This window comes from Nipponia nippon, unplaced genomic scaffold (assembly GCF_047370975.1).
Source record: "Nipponia nippon isolate SJK-2023a ecotype South Korea unplaced genomic scaffold, ASM4737097v1 scaffold_2, whole genome shotgun sequence".
Classification (NCBI taxonomy): Eukaryota; Metazoa; Chordata; class Aves; order Pelecaniformes; family Threskiornithidae; genus Nipponia; species Nipponia nippon.
In genome coordinates this window covers 67,418,551-67,430,621 of record NW_028262336.1, presented here as the reverse complement: position 1 = coordinate 67,430,621, position 12,071 = coordinate 67,418,551, and the positions used below count along the sequence as shown (strand labels likewise).

The 12,071-nt window shown below is 37.9% G+C and overlaps 1 protein-coding gene across 1 annotated transcript in view; it reads right to left on the bottom strand.

Annotated features, from left to right (window-relative positions):
• COL4A1 (collagen type IV alpha 1 chain) overlaps positions 1–12,071 on the bottom strand; it is a 131,039-nt gene that overhangs the window by 13,971 nt on the left and 104,997 nt on the right. Inside the window, exons 35-45 of the mRNA XM_087758281.1 lie at positions 11,195–11,293; positions 11,012–11,101; positions 9,998–10,137; positions 8,971–9,101; positions 8,790–8,866; positions 7,962–8,060; positions 7,388–7,438; positions 5,285–5,470; positions 4,448–4,581; positions 1,219–1,291; positions 476–547 (exon numbers count right to left, since the gene is read on the bottom strand). Coding sequence (XP_087614407.1) covers positions 476–547; positions 1,219–1,291; positions 4,448–4,581; positions 5,285–5,470; positions 7,388–7,438; positions 7,962–8,060; positions 8,790–8,866; positions 8,971–9,101; positions 9,998–10,137; positions 11,012–11,101; positions 11,195–11,293 — 1,152 coding nt within the window. The remainder of the gene's footprint in view (positions 1–475; positions 548–1,218; positions 1,292–4,447; positions 4,582–5,284; positions 5,471–7,387; positions 7,439–7,961; positions 8,061–8,789; positions 8,867–8,970; positions 9,102–9,997; positions 10,138–11,011; positions 11,102–11,194; positions 11,294–12,071) is intronic.

The window sequence follows — 12,071 nt, the reverse complement described above, 5'->3', positions numbered from 1 at the left end:
TTAAGGAAGAATTTTTTTTACAATGAGGGTGGTGAGACACTGGAACAGGTTGCCCAGAGAAGTTGTGGATGCCCCGTCATTGGAAATGTTCAAAGTCAGGTTGGGTGGGACTTTGAGCAACCTGATCTAGTGAAAGATGTCTCTGCCCATGGCAGGAGGGGTTGGACTAAATGATCTCTAAAGGTCCCTTCCAACCCAAACCATTCCACAATTCTGTGGTTCCAGGATAACATTTAAAGATTCTACTCATGACAAAACCTCAGTATTGATTTTTCAGAGCAGGAGATAAATACATTCAGTTTCTACACAATACTTAAATCTAACCTGGCCATTCAGATGCTGACACCATGATATCTGGTTTCATATTCTACCTTTTTACACTAAATAAAAGGGGGAGGGAGATATCCATTGATTAGTCACAAATAACCATTTTAACAACATCATCTGGGAAAAAAAGCAAGTCTTTATATTATACCTTTAGATCCAGGAAGACCTTGGTCACCTCGCTCACCCTTAAGGCCTGGGAAGCCAGGAGATCCTTTTGGACCTGAAGTCAAAAGGAATATTTACATGAAAATTCAAATAATTTCTTGATTTGGAAGGATATGTGCAGAACAACCATGTATGACCCCATGATCATCTAAGGGCCATGACTTTGTTTGCACAAGTACTTTTTAACTGTTTGCAAGAACAAGATACAAGCAACAGCACTAAGTCACCAAAGAAATGATGACTGAAAACAAACTTCTCTTACTTTAATTAAGAGTATCGTTCTCTAAATTATAAGAATTAATTTTTTTCTATTAATAACTACATTTTTTATATATGTGGTGTTTTCATGTATATGATGGTGACAGTAGCAGCAATATAGTAAACAATGGAGACATACTCAGCCCATATTTCCTCTAATATAGCTGTAACATTTGCCTCTCCAATTCTCAAGAAAATCTTGAAGATTCTTGACTGGTAATGTCTAAACAATTGATTTTACATCTACCTTTTAAAGCAAGTGCACACTTAAAATTGGCAAAGCAAGAAAACAGGCAAAAGGCGAAAAACCTTGAGAAAAAACTCAATGTTCTTGTATGCTTTTTGATGCAGCTTTCAATGTCTTGTTTCAATAATTTGTAACAGAGTCAACATTCTTTGAGCATCTTTGAGGATATGAAAGAGGTATCTTTGCATACTTTTTAGGAATATGGTAAATTTTCTTCTCACCTGGAACACCTGGAACTCCTGGAGGTCCCAGATCACCCTTTTGACCAATATCTCCTGGTAAACCAGGACTACCCTGTACAAAAGAAAATGTGAAGAATAGTTATCCTACACTTATTATACTATGACTCTCAAATAGGTTGTGTACTTTTGGAAACCTATGAAAAAAATTTAATATAAGAGAAAAGCCATTGAGTTTAAGGAATGGTTATTCTCTACCATGATGAGAAGCTTCTCTTACAGGAACAAGCGTGATACCTTGTTCTTACTAAACTATTTTTTACCTTACAAAGACACTAGATTAGAATAAGGTCTCACTAACAGTATAGCTAATAAAAAGGTTCTCAACCATAGACCATACTGTTATGAAAAACATCAGTAAGCACGAATCTCAGCAAATACTAATTTCAGTGCAGCCCCAGCAGGCAGTTGCTAGTTAGATAATTAAATGGAGTAATTCTAGATCACAGCAGACTTGAAAACTTCTACATTCACATGTGGAATGAAATTAAATGCGCTCAACAATTTATAATCCTCTGAAGATATTTACTTTTCAACAGGGATAAAATACTCAAGGACTCAAAACACTTCAAACACAATGCGAATTCCTCCTTCTGCCTTCACTACTATAAACTGCTCCCCTGAAATTAATGGTAACAAGTTCATTGTAGCCTCACTTCAAGGAAAACCAAGCCCATATTTCAAAAGACACTGTAAATAACCATTTAAATGACTGCCAATTTCCTTTTCTCCTTATGTCTGGTGCAGATCATCTGCAAAGAGCTTGTAAGTATAGTTTAGAGTTTCTCCCTGCCTGAAGCAATATGGCAGTGATAGTCCTCTACATAATAAAATGTGGAACAGGGAGGAAAGAAACAAAATCCCTTTGCTAAGTAACTTGGGGATCAGAGATTGGAGATGTGAACTGAGTACTCAGTGAAAAATAATACCAACGGTAGGATTCATCTCACCATATTTGGAGAGCAATAGAATAGACACACACAGGAGTGATTTTTCACTTGATGTAAGCTACATGTTTATATTAAGGTGAGAATGGCTCCCTACAAATATCTAATTCTTTCCACTGACTATAATGGGACAAGAGATGACTAGGTCAAAAATGGATGTCAACAGTGAGAATTCCAAAGTTAAACCAAAGAGGTGCTCCCCTCGGAGTGGTAAGAGAGGCATTAATGAAGTAAGGTTCCCTGGTTTCACATAGTCACAATATGCAGGATTGTTTAAAGAAATGGCCCTCTCTTTGTATCATAACATGTGAACTTCTGTAGCACAAAACAGGAGGACTAACATTCATTCAGAAGACAGTCATCAGTCAGACAATCTCATCAAAAGAGGTTTTTTTAATAACTTTTTTTTTAGGTTATAATTATAAAACGGAATTATTTGTAAGAGGAGTTTATTGGAAGCTTTCCATCAAAATACTTTTTCCACAACAGTATGCAGTTTCTTAAACTTTTTTTTTCCCATCAGATATAGCTTGGCAAACAACATTTTGTTTTGGATCTGTTCCAAACAAAACTATTTCAGTTTGTGAAAATGATGAAAATGTTTCTTTTCTCATTTCAACATTAAAATGCACAGAAAAAACCCATGGGATTTGTATTTCACGGTCTGATCTCCGCATTCACTTTTTTTGGATACTATTTTTGGACAGGCTGTGTCACCCATGTAACAAAATCTCCTTTCTGATATATGTTACCATGCACGTGGAGACCTGTATGAGTAATTGAGCTGTAATCAGGGTAGGAGCCTGTCACACTGGGGAGGATGAAGACATCAGAAACCCATCTTAGTATGTATCACCAGAGGAAGTTTAATATTGAAATAATGCTCACTGGAGCATTTCACACTGAGTTAATAACCCAATACTATGCATTGTGGCTCAAGGATAGTAAAACATTTTCTTCTGACTGAAGGCATGGAATCAAAATCCTTTGATATTTCCCATTCTTGATAAACAAACCATCTTGGACTGGAATATCAACCTGTGAAAAGCTTCAGGATTTCCTGGGGTATACAAATTTATCTCTCTGCAGAAGTACTGCAAATTCGTAAAATAGGGAAAATATAGTGGAATGTTATTTTTAAATTTACTACCTTCAAAGCTGGTATGGTATGGTATGGTATGGTATGGTATGGTATGGTATGGTATGGTATGGTATGGTATGGTATGGTATGGTACGGTATGGTACAGTATGGTCTGGTCTCAAAGATAAAAAGGCATAGCCCAGATCTAGTGTTCTGGTCTCAAAGACAAAAAGGCATAGCCCAGATCTAGTGTCAGAACACTGAAGCAAATCCTTATGTCTCTGTGAAGTGATTCCTAGATGCAGAAAAGGATGCAGTAGATCTTTGCATTACCAAGAACAATGTGGACCTTTTAGGTCCGCTATCAGTATCCTGCTTTTCACATCAGGACCTTATTCCCAAGTCTTCCTTCCTTTTGTACACTAGGAATTGTTGAGTCATACCTATCTACTTTCTTATTCCTTCTTCCATAAATGTTATTATTATTGTTATTTTCTTAGTAGGAAAGAGGGAAAGAAAAGTTAAAATATAGAGCATAGTTTTCAGTGTGAAAAAAGGCAGCAGACACTGACAGAAAGAGTACAGAAGACCAACCATTCTGAGTGACTGTCCTATTCTACTTCATTCTTCCTAATATAGAGAAAAGGGACTGTTTTAGAACAGAGAAAATGAATAATATATGACAACAATGTATTAATAGCATTGCCTGTTTGTATTTCTAAATAAGCAGCTATATTTCATCACTGACAGTACTGAAAGTGCACTTTATTTGAAAGGTTTCATAACAAAACCAAACAGTTCAGGTATTTTCAGAAGGCAATTTATAGTGAAATATGCAACCTTTAAAATTAACTAATAATGCATTTGCAGGATTTATGGATGTGCTGCTGCCGTCCTGTACTGTTAATACACTGTAAATTATATTCTGGGTGTTGTGTGTTACCACTCACTATCTATAAATTTCTAATAAGTCCATTAGCTCACTGGGGCTCACTGGTAGGCAACCTTTAAAAGGAGAGAATTGAAATGTTTTCAAACTGACTTTCCATCATCAGCAGTGAGTCCAAAGGCACTTTGAGCATAAAGTATCATGATTTTGAACAAGAAACATCTATGATTAATATATCCATTAATTACAAGAACAAGCTTTCAGCAAATCTGGAGTGTACCGAAAGTAACTTACTGGCAGTCCCTGGAAACCTGGATCACCTTTGACTCCCGGACCCCCAGGAGTCCCAGGCCAGCCACTGCTCCCCTGCTCTCCTTTGGCGCCTTTCAGACCTGGGGGTCCTGGTGGCCCTGTTGGACCTGGTAAACCTACAAACCAGAAGAAGAGAATATTTAGTGGAAAAATTTGTTCAGAGCAGTACCTGATGGAGGACGAGCTGGCTCAATCTACAGACGGGTGGAACCAAAGTAATTATCATAACAACATTTCAAGAAAATAAGTAGGAGAATCTATTGCAGGGAGGTCCCCATGACTCCCCATCTGAGGAGACTGGACATCTGACTGGACATCTATCATCTATCATTTATTAGCCTGTGGCTGATGGAAAATAGTGGAGAGTTTTCTATATGTGCAGAACAAACAGATGGTATGTTCTCAGGTATGAACATGCTAGAGACATATTGCAGCTCTGCTCTACTCTCCTCCTTCTCCTCTAGCACAGGGCCACTGCCAAGGTAAGGCCATGCTGGGCCATTTTTAAACACATTAACACTCCAGAACATAGGAACATACATCCATGGCTGCCTTGAAACAGTAAATAAAGTCCAGAGGGAAACACGGAAATGGGAGGCAAACTTCTCAATGTCAGAAAGAGTTCTGGACAAAACCAACTGCCTGGGGACATAAAATCAGCCTGCTCTAGGACATAATGCCAAACTGCCTATGAAGGGGAGCTTTTCTCTGATCTGTGAGAAGAGGATAAACAAGGATATGCAATATTGATTATATTATTAATTAATTAGGTGAGCTTTGATTAACAGCAGTACATTAATACTAAAGATAAAGAATTACCTGGAAGGCCAGGTTGGCCTTGGGGTCCTCTGTCTCCTTTAGGGCCCTCAATTGCACTTCCCGGTAGTCCAGGAAGACCTTGGCTGCCCTTAGGGCCTGGTGGGCCAGCATATCCTGGTTCTCCTTTCAGGCCTGGGATCCCCGGGCTTCCTGGGGATCCTGGAAAACCCACATCACCTTTCGCACCTAAGATTTGAAACAACCCCCAGAACACGATTAGAGAAAGGATCACAATCACTGAAACCTTCTGCCTTATTATCCATTCACTGTAAGCTTTATTCCTTAAGAAAATACTGGCCTTGCCTTTACACATTTGTACAAAAATACAAAACTTTAGGAAAACTGTATTATTCTCCACATTATGACATAAAGTATGAAGAAAAGAGTAGTTTGACTGACATATCTTTTCTTAGCTAAACCGATCACTGGGCTATTTTAATTCACTCTAAAAATAGATGACCATTCAGCATCTCTCTATCAGTCCTTCCACAAGGAATATAAAGCCCCCAAACCCTTAGTCCATTACAATTGTCATAGCTGAGTAATGGATGTTTTGCTTGACTAAGCACAAAAGGACTTCCTCCTGGAGAAAAAAAGGAATTTTTTTTTTTTACTAAGATCTAGATTTAGACACTTAGTACTTACTTTCAGGCTTGTACAAACAGTTAACATTTGCAATTCAGTCAAATTTTAGATCATGATTGAGCAACAAGAATATAGATTAGCTGGTATAAGTACAACAATAAGAGAGAGAAAATGTATAAAGAACATTATCCCTGGCTCTTTGCCTAAACACAACAGGGTCTTTAAATCCTGGATTTCTTTTTTTGGAACTACGATACATTTGGAACACAAATTATGTCAGTTGGATATCTATTTACTCTAACCCCAGATACTTTTAAATGAGCTCTGCTGACAAAATGAGGGAGATGGGTAAGGTGAGAAAAGTGCTCTCATAATCTATCATTCTACATGCCTTACTGAGCTATCATTAGAAAACTTGCTTATTAAAATAAGTTCTCTAACATGAGGATGTTAGAGATTAGCAATTAGTGACTGTTAATTACTCTGAGATGGTAAATAAAAGATATTCTAAAATTCTGGTTTATCACTTTTGATTGTCGACACAAATTTCCTGTATTTATATAGAATGAATGAGTGAGGCAGGGCATTGATATTTCAAGCTATATAAGTTCTTCAAAATCTGCCATGTCATGTTAATTTCATAGATGGACTAGTTGAATTTTTTTGTTTTCTGGATGTTTAAAATTGAAAATCCTTTAATTCTGCACAATTTTCTTTATCAGCAGCAGTTTGATATTTCTTCACTACTGCATATATTGCAGTTTAGTGTCTAGGATATACTTATTTTATAAAATGGAGCATGGTGCATTACAGACACCTTGAACAAGCACTGACTCAAGCCAATCAAGCCGTTCTCATGACACAGTAGTGACACACTTTGCGAAGACCACAAGTGGTCTTGAAATTGTGATAGCTATGTGCCTGTACCCAAGCTGGTAAGTCCTGAGTCCAGGTAATAACAATTTTCAGTAAGATCTCATCAGGTGTCTGCTGTCTTGTGCATCTCTGCACCATGCTCCTGTGCAAAGCTTAGACATGCTCTGCTGAGCTATAGAGAATAACTATTTTAGCAATGAATAAAATTGCATCTGGGCTGCACAACAGACTCAGGTAAAAAAAATTACTGCGGTATCCTGGCCATGAAACTACTATCTTTAGCTGTCTGGTGCACAGAGCCTCACCAGACTTTGATTCTTGCAAAATTAGTAGGAAAACAGAAATACTTGGGAGTCAAAAGCACAGCACACAAATACGGAAGTTATTTATATTACCTCATCACAGCACAGCTTGCAGTAAATTCCACACTATGAATAATTACCTATTTTAGGGCATATCTAACTCATGTCCAAGATGCTGCCACTGTAACAGAAATTAGTATTTGAGCCTCTCAGAGTTTCTGCCTGCTCTGAAAAGGTATAGCATGTAAAAGAATGAAGTAGAAAGTATGTCTGAATTACAGAATTACGTTTACAGGATGTTGGGAGGGAGTTTTCTTGCTTGTTTCAAGAAGTGTTTTACCTTTATCTCCCTTTGCACCAGGAAATCCTGGAAGTCCTCTACCTGGAAGACCTGTAATATAGAGGCAGTAAAAAATCAGAAGATGGCAGTACTTAAATTTAACCTGTAATGAAAAAAACCCTATTAAGCAGATATAAAATCTAAATAAATGTTTTATGCAAAAGTTCTTCAGGGCAGAGACTGTCTTTGTTATGTACTGGTATTGTATCTAGCACAATGGGTCCTGTATGACAGAAAACCCTACCCTAAGAAAAGGCAAGCCTGCTCCGTTATTTCACAGCTAAGTTGCAGACTGAAATTAATTCTAAAACACACCAACTCTTTAAAGTATTGCCAGCTTTTATGAAAGAAATTCTGCCAAGATTACACTATTTAAACACAGTTGCTCATCTAAATGATTAGCTTTGCAATGATGGATGATAGTCAGTAGTTTGCAAGACACCATACTAACTTTATTTTCTAAGGTTCCATCCAAAACACCTCAAACCCAGCACACCCCTCTACCAGCTACTCTTGTGTAGCCTGTCTCTGTGCATTTTCATACCCCATAAACTTAATGTGACAGTCACAATACCTTGTTCACCCTTTGTACCAGCTGCACCTGGAATCCCATCGTAACCTGGTTCACCCTTCTGTCCAATGGAACCAGCAGGACCCGGAACGCCAGGTTCACCTGAAAAATCGTTGCCATTTTCATTTCACCTATGAATCATCAGACTTTTTTTTTTACACCTTTTTTTCCTCTAAAGAAAAGCTTAACTTACTGTTTTTCTCCCACAGAGACCAAACAGATACTGCACGATGACTTCAGTGTGACTTTTCTTTGAGGTTACTTCTGAATTAAATCAATGTGAGACTGGGCTCAAGTATTACAGATTTTGACATAGCTAATTATCATGAATCTCAGTGAGTTTAGACTGCAGGAACTCCAGCAAAGACCTATGAACAGCACAGCCCATTGTCCAATGAGATGATGTGTCCTGCAGCCAGTAAGCCAAGAACAGAAGGCTCCAAGGACTCACTCTCCTCCCTACTCTATTTCCTCTTTAACATTTGTGCAATGACGCTAATGTGGTGATTCAGGTTTGGGCCCACGGATCAACTTTATTGTTTTTAAATTAACTCAGAATCAACAGAACTAACGGCTATAGCAACAACCAGTCTTGTGGAAAGTGGTTAAATCTCTTCCACGAACAGTGCAAAAGAAGTATTAGCCCCACACTGCACTGACTCAGATTTACCTGGGAAACAGCACTGTCTGTTTTTGCTTATGAAATGAACAAATGTACCAGGAAATATCTGAGCCAAAACAAATGTAGAATGCCACAGTATTTGTTTCAGCCACTGCCTGGAGGGGAACAATACTTTAAGTAGCATTTGATGTTTCATATTTCTTTTCTACCTGGTTCTCCTTTTAAACCTGGAATGCCACTTAAGCCAGGAAGTCCTTTTTCACCCTTTTCTCCATGGGGGCCAGGGCTCCCTAAAGAAAGGAAGAAGACATGGGTTTACATGCAGGATATTTGGTCTAAGTTTCACATTAATTTTTCACTGCAATTTCTGTTTTATTAAAGCATAAACACTTGCCTGGAAATCCTGCCATGCCAGGGGATCCTTTGGGACCTGGGGCACCCGGCATTCCAGGAATTCCTGCACTACCCTTTTCACCCTTCTCTCCAGATAAACCTGGACTACCCGTTCTTCCTGGTTCTCCCTAGAAGAAGCAGCACACATTATAAAATCCACACATTAACTCTGAAACAGTTCTTTCTGTTTGCAATGGTAGATGTCACCACTCTTATCCGTCAGACTTACAAAGAATTTCATTCTTTTTCCATTTAGAAACAAAGTAATTTAGGATTAAATTTGGCATTAAATTCCACTATCAGAATTATTGACTTTTCTAGCAATTGCTTAATACCTACATATGAAAATGAGTAGTTTTCTATGCATTTTTCTGACAGTTTTTACAAAGTCTTTTCCAAATTAGCCTCTCAGCTTACTTATTACACTTAATCATCTTCAAAAAAAATCTTTTTTTAAGTCTTCAGCAAGTTTGCTACCAGATTAGTAAGTTTTATTTTTACAATTTTTACTTATAAATTCATGATTACTGTCATTGTATAGGTAGAAAAAGGAATGTGAAACAAATGAGAATCCTATTAGAATACTATAGAGATTAAATTAACTTTAGAGACAGTATTAATACAGTTCTCTCTTCAATAGTATCAGAGCATTTTATAGATTTTTTCCGCTTCCCAATATCTCTGTAAAAATACAGAAACACTATTTCAGTGTGATTATTTGCTCTAAGAAGCCCTTTTCACTTTATTTACTTAGTATTTTTAAAAGTTCTTCCCCTCCCCCACATTTCTAGCACTGTAAATTAGCCTATTCTGAAGAGAAAGAATAAATAAGAACCCTGGAGATAATGGTCCCATCAAATAGAATGCATCTAAACCTGCGCATATGCACACTTTTCAAGTTTCTCATCAGGTATTTAAATGAGAATAATAGAAAACATAAAGAAATAGCTTAAAGGCCAAAGGCATCTTTTCAAATGAGGTACTTGGTAGAGGTGGACAATTAAATCCTTAGGTGTGTAAATACCTTCTCACCAGGAGACCCTGGAAAGCCAATTCCTGGAAAACCTGGTGCTCCTTTGTCTCCTTTTTCACCTTTTTGCCCAGGGAACCCTGGTGTGCCTGGTGAACCTGGTACTCCCGGCAGACCCTTTTCTCCAGGTGTTCCTAGTAAGAGAAAAGGAAAAATGGGTGTATCAGAACTAGAGGTACCCTAGCAGTTTTGACAATGATTTTTCAGTGTTGCCTTAGCTACTCAGAGCTAGAAAAGCAATGTAACTCACTAAAATAGCTAGTAAATTAACTTTTGAGATTTACTCTCTAAATGGGACTTTTTATGGGAAGATAAGCTCTCCTCATAAGAGGTCGTAATCTTGGATTCAGAGCAAAACAGAGCTCCTGCTAAAAATATGATTTGAATAAAAGTTATGTTGATTTGAATAATTTCTAACAGGACCACGGTGACAATGGGACTCTGCTGTAGCAAATTTTTCTGTCCCCCTTTACCATTTCAGTCTTTGACCTTTGATTTCCTAAATGAGCTAGGCACAAGGCCATCTGAATGGAGACAAAGTTTCTGTGTTGAGATATAGGTTCTTCATTCTATTCTTTACCAATCCCCTCCATAACAAGACTCCTCCCAGACCACTACAGTTTGTAATTAACATGCAGTGCATGGCAACTCACCAAACTTTTTAGAAGGGAGAAAATACACAAGAAGCTTAATGCAGTTCACACACTAGCAGAGACAGAGACAGACAGGCAAACAGGTATCATTTGAAAAACTGCTTGCCTGCAACAAATACACAAATCCTACATATGCAGCTAAAGGATTCGCACGTAGAAGCTCAGGACACCATTCCATTATTTGTATATCATAATAGGATTGAGAAAGTAACATCCCAAAAGCCTGAAGTTCAGACACTGCAAATAGTGCAACCGTTTAGCAGATGTATGCCAACAAATATTCCATACAGGTCTCTCATAATGTTCTACATTAACTTGAGGAAAACAATAATAATAAATTTCCAGCAATCAGTACCTGGCAATCCCATTTCACCAACCGATCCTTTTTGTCCTGGAATTCCTGGATCCCCTGGGTACCCTGGGGGGCCCTGATCACCTTTTGGTCCTATGGGCAGCAGAGAAATTAAAAGAGTCCCATTAGTTAACGTGGTTTCAAATACCTGATGAACAGTCTCTCTGTTGCTAGCTTCAGACATACCTGGATGTCCTGGAGTACCAGGTTCACCATCCTTCCCTGGAATTCCTGGTTCTCCATATTCCCCACGTAACCCTTTTTCTCCTGTTGCTCCATGGTCCCCTGGACACCAAGAAAACAAACATAATGAGATGAGTTCTATCAAAATTTCCTGCAATGCCATATAATAATCCTTCTAGTTAATTTTTGATCACTGTTGTTTCTCTCTGCTGAACAAGGAAATGGCTGAATTCAAGCTTCATACATTGTACAGTAGAGTCACGCTTGAGTAAAACACAACTCTCCAGTCACTAAACCAGTGCTGAGGAAAGGCTGCAAACTATTACAATTTTACAGGTGTCTGTGCAAATTACAAGGCAAGTTATATCTTTAAAAGAAATTGCAAACGAACATGTGTTTGAGTTAATGAGTTACTTCAGAAGTGCCAGACAATATCAGGTGTTAACAGAAATGATTGATTTGACTGTTCTGCTGTCTAAAAAAGTACATGTGAACAACCAGTTCACAGCCAGAAATTTGCTGTTTCCTCAGTTCTATCTAATGTTAAAGCATCTTCATCATTCCAGAAGGCTCTAACTCTTATTCTGTGGAGTGCCTCTTCTCCAGCTTTAAGGCCCAAGCTTTTGGTCATAACCCTTTCTGTTAGTGTTGCATATAGGTGCAGGACAACAGGTTACCGAAGATAGCTCACTGAATGTTTTTAAGTAAGCAGATTTTATTAAAAACATCCCAAGATGTTCAAAACCAAATTTTTTCATTAAACATCACTGACAATCTTCCATAAAAATACTGTGTCTTTTCTGCACAGTTTGTGTTTTACAATTTTTTTAAAACATTACTGTGATATTCATGCCTAGAGAGACGAAGGCAGCTAACAGAT